Source organism: Mustelus asterias, chromosome 13 (genome assembly GCF_964213995.1).
Source record: "Mustelus asterias chromosome 13, sMusAst1.hap1.1, whole genome shotgun sequence".
Lineage (NCBI taxonomy): Eukaryota > Metazoa > Chordata > Chondrichthyes > Carcharhiniformes > Triakidae > Mustelus > Mustelus asterias.
In genome coordinates, this window is record NC_135813.1 from 60,864,977 (window position 1) to 60,889,186 (window position 24,210).

Genomic DNA, 24,210 nt, shown 5'->3' on the forward strand with positions numbered 1-24,210 from the left:
GAATCTCCTTCATCAGAAATTTGTTCACAGAAAATCAGAATTTGGGTTTCGCGTTACTTTTTTGTGTTACAATACTTTGGAAAATGTGAGTTCGATAGTAGCATTTATAGGCATCTTGGAACAGGTTATCTGAGAGTACAAGGGAAGAGAAGCCACTGTGTAAGGGTTTTTTAAAAATTCATTTACGGGTTGTGGGTGTCATTGGCTGGGCCAGCATTTATTGTCCATTCCTAGTTGCCCTCAGAAGATGATGGCAAGCTGCCTTCTTCAACCACTGCAGTCTCGGAGGTGTAAGTACACCCAGAGTGCTGTTAGGGAGGGAGTTCCAGGATTTTGACCCAGTGACGGTAAAAGAACTGCGATATATTTCCAAGTCAGAATGGTGCATGGCTTGGACGGGAACTTCCAGTTCATGGTATCTGCTGCTCTTGTCCTTCGAGATGGTTGTGGTGTTCAGTTTAGAAGGTGCTGCCTCAGGTACCTTGGTGATTTCCTGCAATGCAGTACACATGACTGCCAGTGTTTGTCAGTGGTGGAGGGAGTGAATGTTTGTGGATGGGGTGCCAATCAAACAGGCTGCTCTGTCCTGCATGGTGTCAAGCTCCTTGAGTGTTATTGGAGCTGCACTCATCCAGGCAAGTGGAGAGCATTCCACCACAATCCTGACTTGCACCTTGTAGATGGTGGACAGGCTTTGCAAAGTCAGAAGGTGAGCCAGCAGCATTCGTAGCCTCAGACCTGCTATTGTAATCACAGTATTTATATGGCGAGTCCAGTTCTCTTTCTGGTCAATGGTAACCCACAGTGTTTCCTCATGATTAAAACAGGGGCCAGCGTGTATCGGAGCCATTTGCAATTCAAACCTCGCAGCTTGGATCCACACTTTGCCTCAGCCTTGGTGATAACCGAGGATTTTGGAATTGACTTCAGTGTCCTGGCTCAGGGAGGAGGAACAACCATCTTGGTTTGTGTTCCCCAGTTACTAACTGGTAATGGCCTGAAGTATAGGCTGAGTGTTGAAGTCATCACTCCCCACACCACCCTAACCCTACGGTCAAGTACTCTGCCAACACTCACATTTAAGACTTGCATATGAGGAACAGGAATGGGCACTTTGGCTGGAGCTCCCAGTTTATGCTGCAAATCAAGCGATAAGGGGAGAACAGAAAATCAGAAAAGGCAAAAACAAGAGTTCTCCTTCAGCCGTTTCAATTGATCATTAACAGTCTGAAATCTAGTTTTTGTTTCACATGCTGGTGTTGGCTGCAGTGATGCTTAATTTAGCTTCAGTTTAATAGAACGCCGCAGCGCCCTGTCCATCGAGCCAAGTAAAACTTATTTATTGGACTGCTGGTCTATGATTTTATTAAAATACCTTTTCAATTCATTCTGAAGTTATTTTGTTTGCCGTTATGTCCTGGCTACCACTCTGGTGCAAAGATTGCCTTGAACAAGGTGTTACTGTTGCACTGTGAGTGCAGTCTTTCATTCATTTTCACATGGATGTATATCTTTCCAGAGAAATCTTTTGGCAGCTTGTGAGTGATTCCAGACACCTGGAGCCTCCCAGCTTCAATAACAAGTCGTCCATCTTTGTGAAAGTGCCATAAAACTGAACAAATGGATGTCCAGTCAAACTATTAACAACTCGGAACAATGCTGGAGACCACAGATTCTTTGCTGAAATTGCTGTTTTGAGCACATTCCAGTTTGAGGCCTTTTTTCTCCAATTCTAGGAAAGCAGGCCATTATATTCCATTTAAAATATGCAGATCTGTTTGAGTATTTGTCCCGTCCAACGGACCAGTAAAAAAAAGTTGAGAAAGACTTAATATAGTACTTGCCATGACTGCAGGATACCCCAAAGCATTACAGTCACTGAAGTACATTTGAAGTGTAGCCAGTGTTGCAATGTAGGAAATGTGACAGCAAATTTGCACAGCACAATGTCCCATCCACACCAATAATGAATGACCTGATGCTCTGATTTGAGTGCTGTTGGATGAGAGATTAATATTAGAATCATAGAATCATAGAAACCCTACAGTACAGAAAGAGGCCATTCGGCCCATCCGAGTCTGCACTGACCACAATCCCACCCAGGCTCTACCTCCATATCCCTACATATTTACCAACTAATCCCTCTAACCTACACATCTCAGGTCACTAAGGGCAATTTTAGCATGGCCAATCAACCTAACCCGCACATCTTTGGACCATGGGAGGAAACTGGAGCACCCGGAGGAAACCCACGCAGACACGAGGAGAAGGTGCAAACTCCACACAGACAGTGACCCAAGCCGGGAATCGAACCCAGGTCCCTGGAGCTGTGAAGCAGCAGTGCTAACCACTGTGCTACCGTGCCGCCCTGGAGAACTGCCCTACTCTTCTTCAAAATGGTACCACAGCTCAGATGGTACATGGAGCCTCAGTTTAATAGTTTTAATATCTCATCTGAATGTCTGCACCTCAGGCAATGCAGCAATTTGCTCAGTATTACAATGAGGTGTCGGCTGGCAATTTGTGCTTGTGTCTTTGGAGCCAGAGTAGTGAGCATTGGGACAGATGACCAATTGAGTCCACAGCCTTCAGATTCAGAGGAAGAGCTGTCTATGGCACAGTTGTGACCATCATCAACTCTCCTCAGACTCATTCCGTTCTTTCTCTCCTGACAAAACCATGTTTCAGGAAAGTGAGTCAGTACGGGAGCCGTGGAACAGATTTGCGAATTTCTTAACTTACTCATGGACATATAAGCTTGCAAAATGGGTACAAATGCAGAGAATGAAATAACTCCTCAGAGGCTGCTGTCTCATCACCGGGTTCAATTCCCAGCTTGGGTCACTGTCTGCGTGGAGTCTGCACGTTCTCCCCGTGTCTGCGCGGGTTTCCTCCGGGTGCTCCGGTTTCCTCCTACAGTCTGAAAGACGTGCTGGTTAGGTGCATTGGTCATGCTAAACTCTCCCTCAGTGTACCTGAACAGGTGCCGGAGTGTGGCAACGAGAGGATTTTCACAGAAACTTCATTGCAGTGTTAATGTAAGCATACTTGTGACACTAATAAATAAACTTTAAAAATTTCAGATTCCCTTTAGAATCATAGAACATAGAACAGTACAGCACAGAACAGGCCCTTCGGCCCACGATGTTGTGCTGAGCTTTATCTGAAACCAAGATCAAGCTATCCCACTCCCTATCATCTTGGTGTGCTCCATGTGCCTATCCAATAACCGCTTAAATGTTCCTAAAGTGTCTGACCCCACTATCACTGCAGGCAGTCCATTCCACACCCCAACCACTCTCTGCGTAAAGAACCTACCTCTGATATCCTTCCTATATCTCCCACCATGAACCCTATAGTTATGCCCCCTTGTAATAGCTCCATCCACCCGAGGAAATAGTCTTTGAACGTTCACTCTATCTATCCCCTTCATCATTTTATAAACCTCTATTAAGTCTCCCCTCAGCCTCCTCCGCTCCAGAGAGAACAGCCCTAGCTCCCTCAACCTTTCCTCATAAGACCTACCCTCCAAACCAGGCAGCATCCTGGTAAATCTCCTCTGCACTCTTTCCAGCGCTTCCACATCCTTCTTATAGTGAGGTGACCAGAACTGCACACAATATTCCAAATGTGGTCTCACCAAGGTCCTGTACAGTTGCAGCATAACCCCACGGCTCTTAAACTCCAACCCCCTGTTAATAAAAGCTAACACACTATAGGCCTTCTTCACAGCTCTATCCACTTGAGTGGCAACCTTTAGAGATCTGTGGATATGGACCCCAAGATCTCTCTGTTCCTCCACAGTCTTCAGAACCCTACCTTTGACCCTGTAATCCACATTTAAATTAGTCCTACCAAAATGAATCACCTCACATTTATCAGGGTTAAACTCCATTTGCCATTTTTCAGCCCAGCTTTGCATCCTATCTATGTCTCTTTGCAGCCTACAACAGCCCTCCACCTCATCCACTACTCCACCAATCTTGGTGTCATCAGCAAATTTACTGATCCACCCTTCAGCCCCCTCCTCTAAGTCATGAATAAAAATCACAAAGAGCAGAGGACCAAGCACTGATCCCTGCGGCACTCCGCTAGCAACCTGCCTCCAGTCCGAAAATTTTGCATCCACCACCACCCTCTGTCTTCGATCAGATAGCCAGTTACCTATCCAATCTGCCAACTTTCCCTCTATCCCACACCTCCTTACTTTCATCATAAGCCGACCATGGGGGACCTTATCAAGCGCCTTACTAAAATCCATGTATATGACATCAACTGCCCTACCTTCATCAACACACTTAGTTACCTCCTCAAAAAATTCAATCAAGTTTGTGAGGCACGACTTGCCCTTCACGAATCCGTGCTGACTATCCCGGATTAATCCGCATCTTTCTAAATGGTCGTAAATCCCACCCCTAAGGACCTTTTCCATCAATTTACCAACCACCGAAGTAAGACTAACTGGTCTATAATTACCAGGGTCATTTCTATTCCCTTTCTTAAACAGAGGAACAACATTGACCACTCTCCAGTCCTCTGGCACCATCCCCGTGGACAGTGAGGACCCAAAGATCAAAGCCAAAGGCTCTGCAATCTCATCCCTTGCCTCCCAAAGAATCCTAGGATATATTTCATCAGGCCCAGGGGACTTATCGACCTTCAGTTTATTCAAAACTGCCAGGACATCCTCCCTCCGAACATCTATTTCCTCCAGCCTATTAGCCTGTTACGCCTTCTCTTCCTCAAAAACATGGCCCCTCTCCTTGGTGAACGCTGAAGAAAAATATCCATTCATCACCTCGCCTATCTCTACTGACTCCACACACAAGTTCCCACTACTGTCCTTGACCGGCCCTAACCTCACCCTGGTCATTCTTTTATTCCTCACATAAGAGTAAAAAGCCTTGGGGTTTTCCTTGATCCGACCCGCCAAGGACTTCTCGTGTCCCCTCCTAGCTCTCCTAAGCCCCTTTTTCAGCTCATTCCTTGCTAACTTGTAACCCTCAATCGTGCCATCTGAACCTTGTTTCCTCATCCCTACATAAGCTTCCCTCTTCCTTTTCACAAGACATTCCACCTCTTTTGTGAACCATGGTTCCCTCACTCGGCCATTTCCTCCCTGCCTGACAGGGACATACCTATCAAGGACACCCAGTATTTGTTCCTTGAAAAAGTTCCACTTTTCATTAGTGCCTTTCCCTGACAGTTTCTGTTCCCATCTTATGCCCCCTAATTCTTGCCTAATCGCATCATAATTACCTCTCCCCCAATTGTAAACCTTGCCCTGCCGTACGGCCCTATCCCTCTCCATTGCAATAACAAAAGACACCGAATTGTGGTCACTATCTCCAAAGTGCTCTCCCACAACCAAATCTAACACTTGGCCCGGTTCATTTCCCAGTACCAAATCCAATGTGGCCTCACCTCTTGTCGTCCTATCCACATATTGTGTCAGGAAACCCTCCTGCACACACTGCACAAAAACTGCCCCATCCGAACTATTTGACCTACAAAGGTTCCAATCAATATTTGGAAAGTTAAAGTCCCCCATGACAACTACCCTGTGACCCCCACACATATCCATAATCTGCTTAGCAATTTCTTCCTCCACATCTCTATTACTATTTGGGGGCCTATAGTAAACTCCTAACAACGTGACCGCCTCTTTCCTATTTCTAACTTCATAGAATCCTACAGTGCAGAAGGAGGCTATCCAGCCCATCGAGTCTGCACTGACCATAATCACACCCAGGCCCTATCCCCATAACCCCATACATTTACCCTAGCTTATCCCCCTGACACTAAAGGGCAATTTAACATGGCCACTTGCACCTAACCCGCACATCTTAGGAAACCGAAGCACCCAGAGGAAACCTACGCAGACACGGGGAGAATGTGCAAATTCCATACAGACAGTAGCCCAGCTGGGAAAAGGACCAGGGTCACTGGCATTGAAGCACCAGTGCTAACCACTGTGCTACCGTGCCACTTATCTCCACTCCTAAGAGTGCTTCAGGTACAAAGTCAGAATCTGGAGTCCCAGTGGATCTGACACTCCTCATTATATACACAGGTGAGACTCCAGATAGGGGCATCTTTTTGTGTATCTCAATCAGGGAGCGCATACTCCAAGAAGCCCACCTCATGGGCCTTGTTGAAGTCATTACCTAAAGACTCCTGAAGGAATGTAAAAGGATGGCTTCTAAACAGATACGAGCAATTACAGATAACTTCTCCTGGTTAAAACATTAAAATTACTTCTGATGACAACCCATCAATACTGATATTTCAAACGTGTTCTCATGAATGAGTCACGCAGGTTTATGCTGGTTGAGCTCCCAATCCCACATTCTCTCCATCACAAAGAGCTTTTGCTTCTGCAACATCGCCTATCTCTGCCCCTGCCTCAGCCTACCAGCTCCTGCAACCCACGTTCATGCTTTTTTAAAAAAACCTACAGAATCAGTTATTCTAATGCTCTCCTGGCCAGCCTCTGATCTCCCTCCCTCCAGAAACTTAGCCTCACCATAAAACTGCTCTCGCTATCTTACATTGCATCTGGTCCCATTCACCCTTCAGCCATGTGCTTGCTGATGTACCAAGGTTCCCTCTCCAACAATGCCTCAGTTTAAAAATTCTCCGGTCTTGCCTCTTGTTAATCTCTGTATCCTCCTGCGCTTCAACCTTCAAGAATGTTGCATTCCTCTAGGGGCAGCACAGGTGGCATAGTGATCAGCACTGCTGCCTCACATTGCCAGCGACCTGGGTTCGATTCTTGGCTTGGGTCACTGTCTGTGTGGACTTTGCGCATTCTCCCCGTGTCTGCGTGGGTTTCCTCCGGGTGCTCCAGTTTCCTCCCACAGTCCAAAGATGTGCAGGTTAGGTGGAATGGCCATGCTAAATTCTCCCTCAGTGTATCCGAAAGTGCTGGAGTGTGGCGACTAGGTGATTTTCACAGTAACTTCATTGTAAGCCTACTTGTGACTAATAAGTTAACTTTACTTTAACTTTGCTTTCTTGTGCATCCTCAATTCTCATCACTTCATTATTGGCATCGTGCTTTCAGCTATCTAGGACACAAAGCTCTGAAAATCCCTCCCCAGATCTCTTCACCTCTCCACTCTTTCTCTGCTTTTAAGATACTGCTTAAAACCTACCTCTTTTTCCAAGCATTTGGCTGCCTGTCCTAATGTCAGTTCCTCTGGCTCAGTTCTTAAGAACATAAGAACATAAGAAATAGGAGCGGAATAGGCCATCTAGCCCCTCGAGCCCGCCCCGCCATTCAATAAGATCATGGCTGATCTGAAGTGGATCAGTTCCACTTACCCGCCTGATCCCTATAACCCCTAATTCCCTTACCGATCAGGAATCCATCTATCCGTGATTTAAACATATTCAACGAGGTAGCCTCCACCACTTCAGTGGGCAGAGAATTCCAGAGATTCACCACAAACAAGAACAAAGAACAAAGAACAATACAGCACAGGAACAGGCCCTTCGGCCCTCCAAGCCCGCGCCGCTCCCCGGTCCAGGATTGAATCCTGAATCCAGGATCCCCGCCCAATTTTCCAGCCTATCTACATACCAATATCCTATCCACCGAGCTGTCCCTCACAGCTACGATGCTTTGTTCATCACAACCTATTAACTCACCCCCACCCCCCCATTCCAGACCATGTGATCTCCAGGGAGAGGCGAAAACCCAGAGTGAAAACCCCAGGGCCAATATGGGGAAAAAAAAATCTGGGAAATTCCTCTCCGACCCCCTGAGGCGATCGAAACGAGTCCAGGAGATCACACTAGCCCTGATCGGAAAATGCTTCCCAACCCTAGTCATTTCCACTTCCACGAACACCATATGAATTCCCTGCCCCCGAGACAGGTTCCCAACTATCCGCAGTCTCGCTCTGTACTGGCACCAGCAAGATGATCATAGAATGAAGCCTTGAAACGAGAAACAAGGAACAATTAGCCCGCGCCGCTCCCTGGTCCAAACTAGACCACTCTTTTGTATCCCTCCATTCCCACTCCGTTCATATAGCTGTCTAGATAAGTCTTAAACGTTCCCAGTGTGTCCGCCTCCACCACCTTGCCCGGCAACACATTCCAGGCCCCCACGACCCTCTGTGTAAAATATGTCCTTCTGATATCTGTGTTAAACCTCCCCCCCTTCACCTTGAACCTATGACCCCTCGTGAACGTCACCACGGACCCGGGGAAAAGCTTCCCACCGTTCACCCTATCTATGCCTTTCATAATTTTATACACCTCTATTAAGTCTCCCCTCATCCTCCGTCTTTCCAAGGAGAACAACCCCAGTTTCCCCAATCTCTCCTCATAACCAAGCCCCTCCATACCAGGCAACATCCTGGTAAACCTCCTCTGTACTCTCTCCAAAGCCTCCACGTCCTTCTGGTAGTGTGGCGACCAGAACTGGACGCAGTATTCCAAATGCGGCCGAACCAACGTTCTATACATCTGCAACATCAGACCCCAACTCTTATACTCTATGCCCCGTCCTATAAAGGCAAGCATGCCATATGCCTTCTTCACCACCTTCTCCACCTGTGACGTCACCTTCAAAGATCTGTGGACTTGCACACCCAGGTCCCTCTGCGTCTCTACACCCTTTATGGTTCTTCCATTTATCGTGTAGCTCCTCCCTACATTATTCCCACCAAAATGCATCACTTCGCATTTATCAGGATTGAACTCCATCTGCCATTTCCTTGCCCAAATTTCCAGCCTGTCTATATCCTTCTGTAGCCTCTGACAATGTTCCTCACTATCTGCAAGTCCTGCCAGTTTTGTGTCGTCCGCAAACTTACTGATCACCCCAGTTACTCCTTCTTCCAGATCATTTATATAAATCACAAACAGCAGAGGTCCCAATACAGAGCCCTGTGGTACACCACTAGTCACAGGCCTCCAGCCGGAAAAAGACCCTTCCACTACCACCCTCTGTCTTCTATGACCAAGCCAGTTCTCCACCCATCTAGCCACCTCCCCCTTTATCCCATGGGATCCAACCTTTTTCACTAGCCTACCATGAGGGACTTTGTCAAACGCTTTACTAAAGTCCATATAGACCACATCCACGGCCCTTCCTTCGTCAACCATTTTGGTCACTTCTTCAAAAAACACCACCTTCTGAGAGAAGAAGTTCCTCCTCAACTCTGTCCTAAACTGACCCCCCTTTATTTTGAGGCTGTGCCCTCTAGTTCTAGTTTCCTTTCTAAGTGGAAAGAATCTCTCCATCTCTACCCTATCCAGCCCCTTCATTATCTTATAGGTCTCTATAAGATCCCCCCTCAACCTTCTAAATTCCAACGAATACAAACCCAATCTGCTCAGTCTCTCCTCATAATCAACACCCCTCACCTCTGGTATCAACCTGGTGAACCTTCTCTGCACTCCCTCCAAGGCCAATATATCCTTCCGCAAATAAGGGGACCAATACTGCACACAGTATTCCAGCTGCAGCCTCACCAATGCCCTGTACAGATGCAGCAAGACATCTCTGCTTTTATATTCTATCCCCCTTGCGATATAGGCCAACATCCCATTTGCCTTCTTGATCACCTGTTGCACCTGCAGACTGGGTTTTTGCGTCTCATGCACAAGGACCCCAGGTCCCTCTGCACAGCAGCATGTTGTAATTTCTTTCCATTTAGATAATAATCCAATTTGCTATTATTTCTTCCAAAGTGAATAACCTCACATTTGTTAACATTATACTCCATCTGCCAGATCCTCGCCCACTCACTCAGCCTGTCCAAATCTCTCTGCAGACCTACGCCCTCCACACGATTCACTTTTCCACTTATCTTTGTGTCGTCTGCAAACTTTGTTACCCTACACTCAGTCCCCTCCTCCAGATCGTCTATATAAATGGTAAATAGTTGAGGCCCCAGTACCGATCCCTGCGGCACGCCACTAGTTACCATCTGCCAACCAGAAAAGCACCCATTTATTCCGACTCTCTGCTTCCTGTCGGATAGCCAATCCCCAATCCACGCTAACACCCCACCCCCAACTCCGTGTGACCCAATCTTCTTCAGCAACCTTTTGTGAGGCACCTTATCAAACGCCTTTTGGAAATCCAAAAACACCGCATCCACCGGTTCCCCTCCGTCAACCGCACTAGTCACATCTTCATAAAAATCCAACAAGTTCGTCAAGCACGACTTTCCCCTCATGAATCCATGCTGCGTCTGCTTAATCGAACCATTCTTATCCAGATGGCCTGCTATTTCTTCTTGTTTGATTATACTCTTGTGAAATGCCTTGGGTCATTTTACTATGTTAATGATACAATATAAGTGTAAATTATTGTTACTGTTGTGTAGTGAGATCCCACCAGTCTCACCAGATCCCACCAGTCTAGCAAAACCAGAGTCAATGGGAATCAGGTGGAAAACTCTCTGCTGGTTGGATTCATTCCTGGCAAAAAGGACCATGGTTGTGGTGTTTGGAGGTCAATCATTTCAGTTCCAAGACATCTCTTCAGGCATCTCTCAGGGTAGTGTCTTGGACCCAACCACGCTCAGCTGCTTCATCAATGACCTTCCCTCCGTCATAAGCTCAGAAATGGGGATGTTCAGTGATGATCACACAATGTTCAGCATTATTTGCGACTCCTCAGAAGCAGTCCATTTCCAAATGCAGGAAAGACCTGGATAATATTCAGGCTTGGACTGATAAGTAGCAAGTGAGATTCACACCATGCAAGTGCCAGACAATGGCCATCGCCAATAGGACAGAAATTAACCATCTGCTCTTTGTATTCAATGGTATTATCATCATGGAATCCTCCACTATAACATCCTGAAACAGTACTGGACCAACCACGTAGATTCTGTGGTTTCAAGAGTTGGGCAGAGTCTAGAGCAGAGTAACTCACCTCTTGAATCCCCAAATGCTTGTCCACCATTTTCAAGACTGAAGTCAAGAGTGTGATGGAATAGTCTACATTTTTCTGGATGAGAGTAGCTCCAACAACATTCAAGAAGTTTGAAGTATCCAGAACAAAGCAACCCACTGGATTGGCACCCCATCCACCACCTTAAACATTCAGTCCCTCCACCACTGCTGCACAATAATAGCAGTGTGTACCATCTACATGATGCACTACAACAACTCACCAAGGTTCCTTAGGCAGCACCTTACAAACACATGACTTCCACCACCTTGAAGAAGGAGGACAGCAGATGCATGGCAGCAACATCATCTGCAAGTTCTCCTCTAAGTCACTCACCATCCTAATGTAGAACTGTACCTCCTTCACTGTCACTTGGTCAAAATCCTGGAACTCCCTTCCTAACAGCATTGTGGGTGTACCTACACCACATGGACTTCAGTGGTTCAAGAAAGCGACTCATCACCACCTACTTATTGTCAATCAGGGACGGGTAATAAATACTGGCCTAGCCAGCAATGCCCACATTTCACGAATGAATAAATAAAAACAAAATTGGATAGTTCCCCAGGTTTTCCATATTAATCAAGCATTCCTGGACCTGGATGTGGTGGTTTGTGACATTGGCATCCCAGATGTGAGTCTTTGGATGTGAGCATCTCTGTTTGGGGTGGGTTTCATGACTATTCAGTTGATTTAGATTATTGGTTTTGATAGCTCCATTTTGGGTCTTTTGATCTGCTGTGAACAATGAAGAAATCAAAGAGGCTCATTCTTGCAAAAAAGCTCCGCCTCAGTATCAAGCATGAGATAGACCTCATCCCTCTGGGACCTGGCTGGTGTTTGTTCTGTGTCTTTGGGATTGGCTACATGAAACATAACCAATCTGATTCAAAGTCAGTTCATACAGGTACTGCTTTGCCATTCAGCCTTCATGACCGTTCAGTGAATCCTACTCCACAATAGTATACACCAGTATGTCTGACATCCAAATTCACTGCTGTCCTGTGTCAAGTTTGTTGGTGCTGTCAGAGAGAGAGCAGAGGAGAATCAGTCTCCTGTGTGACAGAAGGGAGAGAGATCTGTCAGGCACCCCATTTGGATATTGCACACCCCAGCTTCCCCAGTCGCTGCCCTCCCCCCCCCCCCCCCCGTCCCATCCCCCCGCCCCCAGCTCGTCTGATCGCTACCCTAACACCTAGCCCAGCTGATTACCACCTGAACCCCCCCCCGGTCTGGCTGATCACTGTCTGACCCCACCCCCATTGCAGAGTGCACAGCTCCATCATGGTCCTGGCCCTGCCTCCCTTTGGCCCTGCCCAGAGCCTGGTGGGCAGTGCCAGGGTGCCCAGTGGGCAGTGCCAGGTTGGCAGTGTCATGCTGGCACTGCCCAAGCGACACTGCCCCCCCCGCCCCACCGCCTCTGACTTAACCGGCAAGATCATCATGACAGGTCTCTGTTGGTGTGGACCATACATAATTCTCGCCATTGAGGACCTTCACTGGCAAGACCACTGAGGCAAGTGATCATGGGCTCCCGGGCTCACCAATTACATGGAAATGTTATTTAAAATATATTTAAATATTGAAATCAGCCTCGCGTACTTTTCGGGCACAAGGTTGATCTCGCTGAATATCCAAGCCCGGTAAGATTGCGAGAAGTGAGAAATTGGGCATGAATCCAATTTTTCGTGCCTCACACGATCTTACTGGGTCTTCCCACCCATTGACCGGCGAGACGAGAAAGTAAGATCGCCCTCACCATTTTTCAGATGTAGTATTGAATGGAGATCCAATATTTCTCTCTCAATCTGGTCATTATCCTATTGCTGTTTTGTGGGATCTTGCTGTGTGCATGTTTTATGCAATCTTCCTTACATTACAACTGTGATGTACTTAACTGGCTGTAATATAGACATTGGGATGTCCTGAGGTCATGAGGTGAACTCTATAAATGCATGTCTTTATTTCCTTAGCTTTGGTCTTAGCTTTTCCCCCTTCAATGTCTGACTGTAAACAGAAGAATAATGGTGGCGCCGTGGTTAGCACTGCTGCCTCATGGCTCCAGGGACCTGGGTTCGGTTCCTGGCTTGGGTCACTGTCTGTGCCGAGTCTGCACGTTTTCCCTGTGTCTGCGTGGGTTTCCTCCGGGTGCTCCGGTTTCATGCCACAGTCCAAAGATGTGCAGGTTAGGTTGATTGGCCATGCTAAATTGCCCCTTAGTGTCCTGGGATGTGTAGATTAGAGGGATTAGCAGGGTAAATATGTGGGGTTGTGGGGATAGAGCCCGGGCTGGGATTGTAGTCAGTGCAGACTCGATGGGCCGAATGGCCTCCTTCTGCACTGTAGGGATTCTATTTCTATAAAATGAAGGGCTAAATTTCCACTATTCAGAGACTGTGAATGAGGACAAAATAGGTGAAAGCGTTAATCCCATTTTCCAGCAAGGCTGGTGGTCTGGTCTCATGCAAGTGAGAAGTCTTCGCTAAGGGGATTCCCTTCAATGGCAAACAGAGATGGAGGAAAGGGTTAACCTTCTGGGGAAAGCTGCTCAGTGACTAATTGTAAATGGAAGGGGGGGGGGGTGAATCATTTTTCATGAGCTGTCACTTCTCAGTTGGACTGACTATCCTGTCAAAGACATTTCCTGCAGTTGACTGTACTAAGAAGGTCAACCATCGATTTAAAAAATCTCGTCCTGCCCCAGCGCTGTTTTGAGAGCCTCCAAAGCTGGGACTGAAGGAAATCTGTCTGCTTGAGAGTGTAGCTCTCACCCCACCCCCGCTCTTGACGCAGTCCATGAAGCAGGAAATTCCAGGTTTCTGTTCCTCGGTCCAGCCTTTACTCGGCACCAAGCTGCTGCGATTCATTTGTGTGATTTTTCAGTTCTGGCCGGGAGGCTTTTCAAAAAGGTTTCTGTGCTGGGTCCAGGGAAATCTGATCTCTCACATGGATGCCATCATCATCCAGGAGCGGCTGGTGGAGCGACTCCTCTCTCCCAGGAACGTATCAGAAAGGTGCCGGCGGGCACGGCTGAAGGTACAGTGAGATTTGGGGCAGGCAGTATGCAGAAAGTAACTAAACTGAAAAGGAACAGGAGATGCTCGCAATAAATCTGACAAGAGAAGGCAGTGTAAAACAAACCTGGGGAACTGATATATTTGCGCTTTCTGTTCAAATGACCTCAGTGAATGACGCGGTGGAAATGAGGGCACAGAGGTTTCTGCTGGGAAGCAAATCTCGCCCAACGCCTGCAGGGTTCTCCTGACCAAACAAGTTCATCTGGAATCCCTTGTGTAAAACAGGCGAGATGTCACAATCATAAATGCTTTAAGAAGATATTGCTAAAACTGTGCTATGAGGAGCTGTAACTGGGACCCCCAGGGCTCCTTCATTCAGAAACATTAGGGGAATTTTCAGATTGGGGGGTGGGGGGGGGGGCACGGAGGAGGATTGAGATCCTGGTTGGGATCTTGACTCTCCAGGACTGTTTGTAATTTCCAAGGGCTACTGAGGGGGAGGAAGGGTTCATTGGATCATAGAATCCCTACAGTGCAGAGGGAGACCATTCGACCCATCCAGTCTGCACCGATCACAATCCCACCCAGGCCCTATTCCGGTAACCCCACGTATTTACCTTACTAATCCCCCTGACACTAGGGTCAATTTAGCATGGCCAATCAACCTAACTTGCAGATCTTTGAATTGGGCAGACCCCTTAACTGGCAGCAAGCGGGCATCCAAAGTTGAATTTTTAAACTTTATTTCAGCAAACCTGAACAATCTGCTATACTTTTATGCACAGGTACCGGATTTGCTGCAGGGCCAACTAAAGTTTATTTGTCTTTAGAACCATAGACAACAGAAGGCCCATCAAGTCTACACTTATTCTCTGAAAAAGCTTCTTACTCAGGGCCTAGCCCCGAAGTGTCATCCACTTAACCTACACACCTTTGGATACCAAGGGACAATTTAGCATGGCCATTCCACCTAACCTGCACATCTTTGGACTGTGGGAGGAAACGGAGCAAATGCAGGCAGACACTGGGAGAATGTACAAATTCCACACAGACGGTCACCCTCAAGACTGGAATTGAACGCGGGTCCCTGGCGCTGTGAGGCAGCAGTGCTAACCACTGTGCCATCATGCCACTTTAACATTTTGCTTTCTGGGACCCACTTGCGCTAGTGTAAGTGCTGGTCTTTAACATTTCCTTCATGGTTGCTTCCTGCACTGTCGATGCTGCTGACCCTCTGAGGAACTGCCTGCTCTGATTGGCAAGGCAGTGGCATCCCCCAAGATGGCTGCTGCCCATCTTTGCACTGGTGCCAGGCAGGCATCTCCTGCAGGTGCTTGGTGCCTCTAATTGAACATTTGAATTTATAAGTAGCCTCACAAGAGAGACACTGTTGAGGTACAGCATTGCGACCTGGAATCCATCTTGACTTTGGCTTCCTGACCCCACTTTGGAAATCCGACCCTGGATGATAGTAGCCCAGGGTGTCCACTTTGTGGCAGAATCCTCCAGCCCCGTGAACAGCAGGAAACATGGCAGGCCGCCGAAATTAATTTGGCACAAGGCCGAAAATCAATTTTTTTAAATTAAATTTTTTGATTTGATTTATTATTGTCGCACGTATTAGTATGCAGTGAAAAGTATTGTTTCTTGTGCACGATACAGACAAAACACACCGTACATAGAGAAGGAAAGGAGAGGGTACAGAATGTAGTGTTACACTCATAGCTAGGGCGTAAAGAAAGATCAACTTAATGCGAGTTAGGTCCATTCAAAAGTCTGATGGCATCAGGGACGAAGCTGTTCTTGAGTTGGTTGGTACGTGACCTTAGACTTTTGTATCTTTTTCCCGACGGAAGAAGGTGGAAAAGAGCATGTCAGGAGTGCGTGGGGTCCTTAATTATGCTGGCTGCTTTGCCGAGGCAACGGGAAGTGTAGACAGAGTCAATGGATGGGAGGCTGGTTTGCGTGATGGATTGGGCTACATTCAGGACCTTTTGTAGTTTCTTGCAGTCTTGGGCAGAGCAGGAGCCATACTGTTGACATTGGGGTGACCTCTCGGAATTTCGGGAGGTCAAAGGCAGTTGAGCTTCCCAATGAACAATGTTGGGATTTTGCATGTATTAGCATCTCATGCATGCCTATTAAAAGGCCACTTTGCTGCAATTAACATCCGGCTCCAAATTAAGTTTCCCAGCAGTCGGAAACACTTTTACGACTCTATACAAGTGGCAGGGACTTGGTGAGCTTCACTTCTTTCAGGACGATGAGATGAATAAATGCCATTTTCGCCTTTCTGGGGACCACTCATAACTTCACTCATGTCAGGTGCCGGCAGCAAAAGTTGCACTATGGTTAGAAGTGGGGATTAGAGTGTAAGTGTGCAGCGAAGCTGGACATTGAGGGCTTGCTAAGGGAGTAAGCGAGGGAGGCTGTCTGGGTGCTCTTTAAATATGGGGCCCAACCTTCAAGACCACGAGGTAATGGTGGGAAGGGCATCCTCAGTCTCACTCACGCCACAAGATTCCCATTCTGACTGAATAAGTAATCAGGTGAACAGAAAAAGGTTGGGTGCCTTCAGCCAACAGAAGATTCTACCGCCAACCAATGGCAGGCTGCTTCCTCCACCCTGAAACACACTGCAGGGGCGCTGGGAAAATCCAGCCCATAGTGTCTCGCAGTCAATAAATACTTAAATTGAACTACCTATGACTATGAATACCTTAATAAGATGTATTGAATACCACCCAATACCTTCCAACATTTTCCATAGTTTGTACTTTTTAACCGCAAATTGTTCTGATTTAGAAAGCAGTGCGTGTAAGGGTGATGAAAGCAGATTTGATGGCAACTTCCAAAAGGCAATTGGGTATATACTTGAAAAGAAGACATCTGTTGGGCTGCAGGGAAAGCGCAGCGGAATGAGAATGGTCAAATAACTCTTTCAAAGGGCTGTGAGGAACAATGGGCCAAGTGGCCTTGTTATTTGCTATATGATTCCATGACACCATTTCCTGTTACTGTGGCTCTCAACTGAATGGAGTCACTCACATAAACAAAGGCAGAGTTGCTATTGTTTCCCTTGTGGGAAGAGCTGAGGCAAGTAATCGTTTGTGTACCTCAGCAAAAATGTTTAGAAGATCCACTAGGATCAGGGTGATTGTGCTTTTCTACGAATTACATATTACATCAAATTACTTTAAATAAGGTTTACAGTGGCAGAATCATGCCATTAGTGTTTATGTTCAATATGAGTCTTCTCAAATCATACTTCATTTAACCTCTCAGTGTAGTCTACTATTCCCTCCTCCCTTGTATAATATCCAAGCATCCCCTGAAAGGCAGTTATGTTACTCACCTGAACTATTCTATGTGATAGCAAGTCACAATTCTGGGGGTAAAGAAGTTTCTTCAGAATATCTCCCTGAATTTATTCATGACTATTTCATTTTGGTCCCAAATTTGAACTTTGTTCATGAATGTAATGTATTTTTGGCCCCTTGTTTGATCGCCGCCACAAGTTGAAGCATCTTTGCTTGATCCAACAGCTCCATACTGTGATTTTAAGGTCCTTTGCTTGGTCACCTATCAGTCGTCTCTTTCTTTGGGAATAAAGTCCCAGCTTGTTCAATAAGTTAAGATAATTCTTCTCCGTTCTGGTATCATCCTTGTGTATCTGATATGGGGAATGTATCTGGGTAGTCCACACAACCTAAATGCACAACATCCCTGGACATGAGCGTCTCTGACTTGTTAATACAGTTGGAGAGTACTTGATTACATCATTGTTTGGCTTTCAGACCAAGGGGACAGGAAAATCCGCTGAACGATGATACTAAATATTTATCAATCTGGTGTCAAACCTTCATGAAAGGCATGCTTTCAATAAATAATATAAAATGGTCGAGTAACTAATCGGGGATCTGCTATTATCATTGCATAGATGTCCTTTCATGAGAATCCACTCAAGATCTTTGATCAACTTGGCATCCCTGACCAACTTGGGGCTCAGTGCAGCTGCACTTAATGTAAGGACCTAAATCAGCCCCTAGTCCACATCAAGGAAATGTAATACAGCTCAAACCCAGGGTTTGTCAAAAAGTGGCCCATGCCACACCACATGGACCGGGCACTATTTGATTTCATGTTTAAATTAGGCTCTTTTCCCTCTGAGCAGGAGGCCTGTGACACTTAATCTAGTTTTCAGTGCAACACTGATTGCTGCATTATTAGACGTGTCTAATTTTGATTGTGACAACTTGTCTGTTCAGGTGGTTCAGGAAGGTGTTGATAAGGTGGGAAGGGTTCCAGGCACCTCTCACCTTCTTTCTCTCTAGCAACACCACCAAATCGCTTCTCGGCCTTTTGGCTAAGATCAAGTGTAGTATCGATATGCTGTACTTGGTTGAAGTCATTAGGTTACATTTTAGCTTCATTTGAAGCAATTTTTAAAAGCGGCATCTCAACCTTTTGGCTAAGATGCAAATGAGATCAAGCCTTGGAGGAGGTGCAATGCCTACTCCAATCAGCTAGGATCATGTAGATCAAGCCCAAGACAGGAGGTGAGAGCCCTGTGTTGTCAGCTTGGATCGGGAATGTCTCACTTGTTGAGACTCTGAATTGGACTTGATTTGTTTGAATTGGATTTTTAAAAAACCCACCAAAAAAGCAAAAGCTATCGTCCATCTCATTGCTGTTTGAGGGAGCTGGCTGTGTGCAAAATGGTTGTCTCATTGAATTACATAACCATAGTGATTGTCATAGAAATCATAGAAACCCTACAGTACAGAAAGAGGCCATTCGGCCCATCGAGTCTGCACCGGCCACAATCCCACCCAGGCCCTACCCCCATATCCCTACATATTTACCCGCTAATCCCTCTAACCTATGCATCTCAGGACACTAAGGGCAATTTTTAGCATGGCCAATCAACCTAACCCGCACACCGGACTGTGGGAGGAAACCGGAGCACCCGGAGGAAACCCACGCAGACACGGGGAGAACGTGCAAACTCCACACAGACAGTGACCCAAGCTGGGAATCAAATCCAGGTCCCTGGAGCTGTGAAGCAGCAGTGCTAACCACTGTGCTACCGTGCCACCCAATTGTGTTCAAATTAATTCATGGCATGTGAAATAGTCTGGAACTTTCTGAAACATGATAAGGAATTCTCTTGCTCGCTATTTAAACAAAATGTTCTTTCCACTATCTTGGTCCTTTATCACATGGAACGAAAGGACTGGGGGAAAGGAAGTTTTGAGTTGTGGTCATTATTTTTCTGAGAATTATACAGTTCTCTTGTTTAGCAGGCAGGCAGATCTGATTGGTTGTTGCTGCCTTATTTTTTTACTGGTTGTTTAGTTTTGGTAACCATCCCTGCTGGAGGGTGTTGGAACCACAATTTATATCCAGATTGTGTTCACTTGTTTTCAATAATTGAGCACTTTGGCTCCTGGAATCTGTTTGTTTTTATTTTTGAATGGCCCTGTCTTATTGCGTCTGTGCCATCTCTTTTCAGGAGCAACTTTGTTACTCCCACAGTCCCACATGCTCCCTGTAACCCATCAATTATTCTTTTTGTTCACTTGTTTATCCAATTCCTTTTTGCTAACCCAGTTGACTCTACATTGACTGCACTCTCAGGCAAATCTTAATCACTCGCCGTGTGAAAATGTCTCTCCGCATGCAGTGTTTGCTTCTTTTGCTAATCGTCTTAATTTGCGAATTGGCATTTCTCCCTATCTACTCTATCTGCCAGGCAGGAGTGTTCCCTTCCTGTCGGGGAACGCTTCAGCAGTCAAGGGCATTCAGCCTCTGATCTACGGGTAAGCGTTCTCCAAGGCGGCTTTCACGACACACGACAACACAGAATCGCTGAGCAGAAACTGATAGCCAAGTTCCGCACGCATGAGAACGGCCTCAACCGGGATCTTGGGTTCATGTCACACTATCTGTAACCCCCACAACTTGCCTGGGCTTGCAAAATCTCACTAACTGTCCTGGCTGGAGACAATTCACACCTCTTTAACCTGTGCTAAACCCTCTCTCCACTCACATTGTCTGCACCTATAAAGACTTGATTACCTGTTAAGACTCACATTCCAACCATTATCTTGTAATTGAGTTTGTGTCTATATATGCCCTGTTTGTGAACTGAACTCTTCACTCACCTGATGAAGGGGCAATGCACCAAAAGCTCGTGCTACCAAATAAACCTTTTGGACTTTAACCTGGTATTGTGAGACTACTTATTGTACTCTGTCAAGACCTCTCACCGTTCTGAGCACCTCTATCAATACTCCTTTCAACCTTCTCTTCCCTAGGGAGATGACATGCAGCTTCTCCAATCTCTCTTCATAACTGAAGTCTCCGGAACCATTCTCATAAAACTTTTGTACATCCTCTTGAAAGCTTTCACATCCACCCAAAAGTGCCCTGCCCAGAGCTGGGCACAATATTCCAGTTGAAGCCAAAACAGTGGTTTATAAAGTTTCATTGTAACTTCCTTGGTTTTGTACTCTCTGCCTCTTTTTGAAAAGCCGAGGATCCCACATGGTTTTACACCACTTTATCAGCCTGTGCAACTACATTCAACAATCTGAGCACATATATCTCGAGATCTATCTCTTCCTCCACTACCTCTGGCATTGTGCCCTCTATTTTGTATTGCCTCCTCTCATACTTTTCACTAAAATGTACCACCCTGTAACTCACTGCATTGAATTTAGCCTGTCATGTGTCTGTCCATTGCACCAGCCTGTCTATATCCTCTTGAAGTCTGTCACTATTCTCTTCACAGTTCGTGATACTTCCAAGTTTTTGTCATCTGAAAATTTCAAAGTTGTGCCCTGCACACTCCTTCCTCCAGTCTGAAAAACGGCTGTTCACCAATGCTTTCTCTTTCTTGTAATGCAGCAACTTTGTAACCATGCTGCTATTGACTGTTTTATTCTGAGTGCAGGATTTTCTATACCCTCCCCCATCCCAGCAGAGGTGGCCCATCATTGGTCAGAGACAGATCTTCCAGCCCCGCTGTGTCAAAGGGGTTTCCTGTTGTTTGCAGTTTCTGCTACTGTGGAACCATAGCAGCGGGTCACCGTTGGCAGGACTGGAAGATCCCACCAGTGGGAATGGCTGGAAAATCCTGCCCTTAGAAGTGCAGTGCCCAGAATTAGACATAGTACTCCAGTTGAGCCAAGCCTGTGTTTTATAAAAGTTCATCATAATGTCCTTGGTTTTGTACTCTTTGCCTCTATTTAAAAAGCTTATATGACTCTTCAACCATTTTCTCAAGCAGCCCAGCCACCTTCAACAATTTGAGCACAATGGACTTCAGATTTGCTGACAAGCCTGTTATGCAGCATTTTAGCACACCCCTTTTGGAAGTCCATATACACCACGTTATTCTCATTAACTCTCTGTTAGCTATTCAAAAAACTCCATCAAATTAGTTGAACTTGACTTGTCTTTAACAAATCCACAAAGGCTTTCCTTAATTAATCCACGCTTGTCAAATTTTGTCCGGGTCATTGTTTCAAATACCTTCCCTACCACCAAGGAGAACCTGACTGGCTTGTAGTTGCTGTGGTTATCCTTGCACCCTTTCAAATAAACAATTTTACCCTTAACTGTCAATCCACCCCTCTCACTTGTCAATGTTGAGCACTTTCAATTGCATCATCTGCCCCTCTTTACCCCACTGATTTGACTTTTTTGCAGTAACCATAGTGACATCTTCCCCTGATAGAAGACAGTGATATGCTGACGGAAGATGAGAAACAGGGACACGACACAGAGCTGCGTTTAAAATTGCAGTTTGAACTTACCTTCTAATACTTTTTCGATCAGAAAGCCCATCTGACTTTGAATCTTTACCCCTTCTATAAAGTTCCAAAGCACTTTAAGCTTCAGTCAGAATGACTGCTGATGCTGTTTTCTCCACGACAATTCATACCCTGATGATGCTAAGTTGGCAAGCGGTGGCCTCAGAAAGGTAGTTTGGAAGGGCTAAAATGCTACACGCTTTATTTATTTGTCACAAGTAGGCTTACATTCACACTGCAATGAAGTTACTATGAAAATCCCCTAGTTGCCACACTCTGGTGCCCGTTTGGGGGACCACTGAGGGAGAATTTAGCATGGCCAATGCACTTAACCAGACGTCTTTGGACTGTGGGAGGAAACCGGAGCACTCAGAGGAAACCCACGCAGATGCAGGGAGGAACGTGCAAACTCCACACAGCCAACGATCCAAGCCGGGAATCAAACCCAGGTCCCTGGCGCTGTGAGGCAGCAGTGGTTAGCACTACTGCCTCACAGCGCCAGGGACCCCGGGTTCAATTCTGGCCTCGGGTCACTGTCTGTGTGGAGTTTGCATGTTCTCCTCATGTCTGCGTGGGTTTCCTCCGGTTGCTCCAGTTTCCTGCCACAATCCAAAGATGTGCGGGTTAGGTTGATTGGCCGTGCTAAATTGCCCCTAGTGTCAGGGGATTACCAGGGTAAATCTGTGGGGTTATGGGAATAGGACCTGGGTGGGGTTGTGGTCGGTGCAGGCTCAATGGGCCAAATGGCCTCCTTCTGCACTGTAGGGATTCAATTCAATGATTCAGTGCTAACCACTGTGCCACCGTGACACCCATAATTCTGTTGTTTTGGCAGGAACATGTTGAGCATAGCACCAGCACTTTGTACCTGATCTGAGAGATCCAAAAATGGAAAACAGTTGTGTCCTCTACAGCTAACATTCCTCGCACCAAAGAGCAAAACGATTCACAATTTAAGTTGAGATTTTCAGACCACAGATACGTGTACAATGTGGGAATCTTTGGCTCGAATTTCTTTGGAGCTGTTTCCACATTTCATCAGAAAACTGGTGGTAGCCCTAGTTAATGCCCATGAATGGAATTGCACTCGAGGCCAGAATAGCAAGGAGGCAGAGTTCCTGAAGGGTTGTTGGGATGGGGAGAGGAAAGGGAGTATTTTGAACACAAGGAGGGGAATTCAAAATTTGGGAGTTGGTTGCACCTGCTAAGTGTCTCCCTGTGTCACAACAGACTCATGGAATGAGCAGAAGGCTGGAATCTTCCAATTGTTCATGCCCAACCGCTGCTGCAAGCAAGGATGGAGAATTTGGCACTCAGCCAAATCTCCATTCATTGCAGCGGGACTGGAAAATCCCATTGGCGTGAATGGCTGGTAAATTCCATCCTAAATGTTTATTCCAAGCACCCTGCCAATGGTGTTCTAACAAACCTTGTTTCGTGTCCCAGCAATGACAATAGTCCATGTTGTCAGGATCATTTCAAATTGGCTTCCAATTTGAGATGCCATTGCCTGGTTGTTATGTGAAATTAGATGCTGGTGCAATAGTGGATGCTCTTTCAAGATATTGGTTCAGGTGCATTTTTCGGGTGTTTAATTTTTTTGTATACCTGACGGGGGTGCAAGCTGTTTACATGGAGAAGGTGCTCCACTCCCAACATTGCTTGTAGTCACCAACATTAAATATTCACCAAAAATAACCTGCAGTGTAACTTAGAAAAGGAGAATATGGTGAGCACAATAGTTTAGTATATGTGAATTGTGAAGATTCCTTGCTGCTGGGATAAGCTGGAGCCTTGTCTGGTCCCTGTCATGTCTTAGCTCTTTGAGGAATTCCAATGTCTAAAGGTTATTTTTTGTTTCAGGATGTGGAAAAGGAATATGTGGGATTCGCTACACTTCCCAACCAAGTCCATCGCAAATCAGTGAAAAAAGGTTTTGACTTTACGTTAATGGTAGCAGGTAAGAATACTACTTGCTCACACTTCTCAAAACCTACAGAACAAAATAACTGTCATCCCATAATGGTGACTGAAACTAACATAGAAGTTAATTCATTTTGACCTGCACATTGGTTTACTGTTGCTCTAAGCTTAGAGGGTAAAGAAATGGAGAAAATGGACAAATTTCTCTGCCCTCTCAGCCACGTGTTTCCTGCCGGCAGGAGGTGGCGCGTTGTTTGCCAGCGGCAGGATTTTCTGGTCCCGCCGCTGTCGATGGGAGTTTCCATTGATGTCACCCCACGTTAGCGGGAAACCCACGGGCAGGTGTGCGCTGCCAGCGGGACCAGAGAATCCCGCCAGCGTGAGTGGCCGGAGAATTCCAGCCAATGTATCATAACTTCAGCATAGATCCTGAGGAATAGGTATAACATGAAAATAATAGAAAATTGGTGTTGTCTAGTTTTTAAAATAATCCAAAGTATACTGTTTTAAATAAGTTATTCTTTTATGG

General features: G+C 46.1%; 1 protein-coding gene and 1 non-coding gene across 4 annotated transcripts in view; both read left to right on the forward strand.

The window, feature by feature from the left end:
• septin5a (septin 5a) overlaps window positions 1-24,210 on the forward strand; it is a 150,530-nt gene that overhangs the window by 88,091 nt on the left and 38,229 nt on the right. For 2 of the 3 annotated variants that reach the window (XM_078226859.1, XM_078226860.1), the window contains one exon: window positions 23,622-23,718. In XM_078226859.1, coding sequence (XP_078082985.1) covers window positions 23,709-23,718 — 10 coding nt within the window. In that variant the 5' untranslated portion in view covers window positions 23,622-23,708. Of the gene's footprint in view, window positions 1-13,673; window positions 13,958-23,621; window positions 23,719-24,210 lie in introns of those variants that run through there. The other variant, XM_078226858.1, reaches the window with a different exon arrangement.
• LOC144503236 (U2 spliceosomal RNA) lies at window positions 18,285-18,473 on the forward strand. The gene has a single exon (XR_013499456.1). It is a non-coding gene; the product is annotated as a U2 spliceosomal RNA (small nuclear RNA).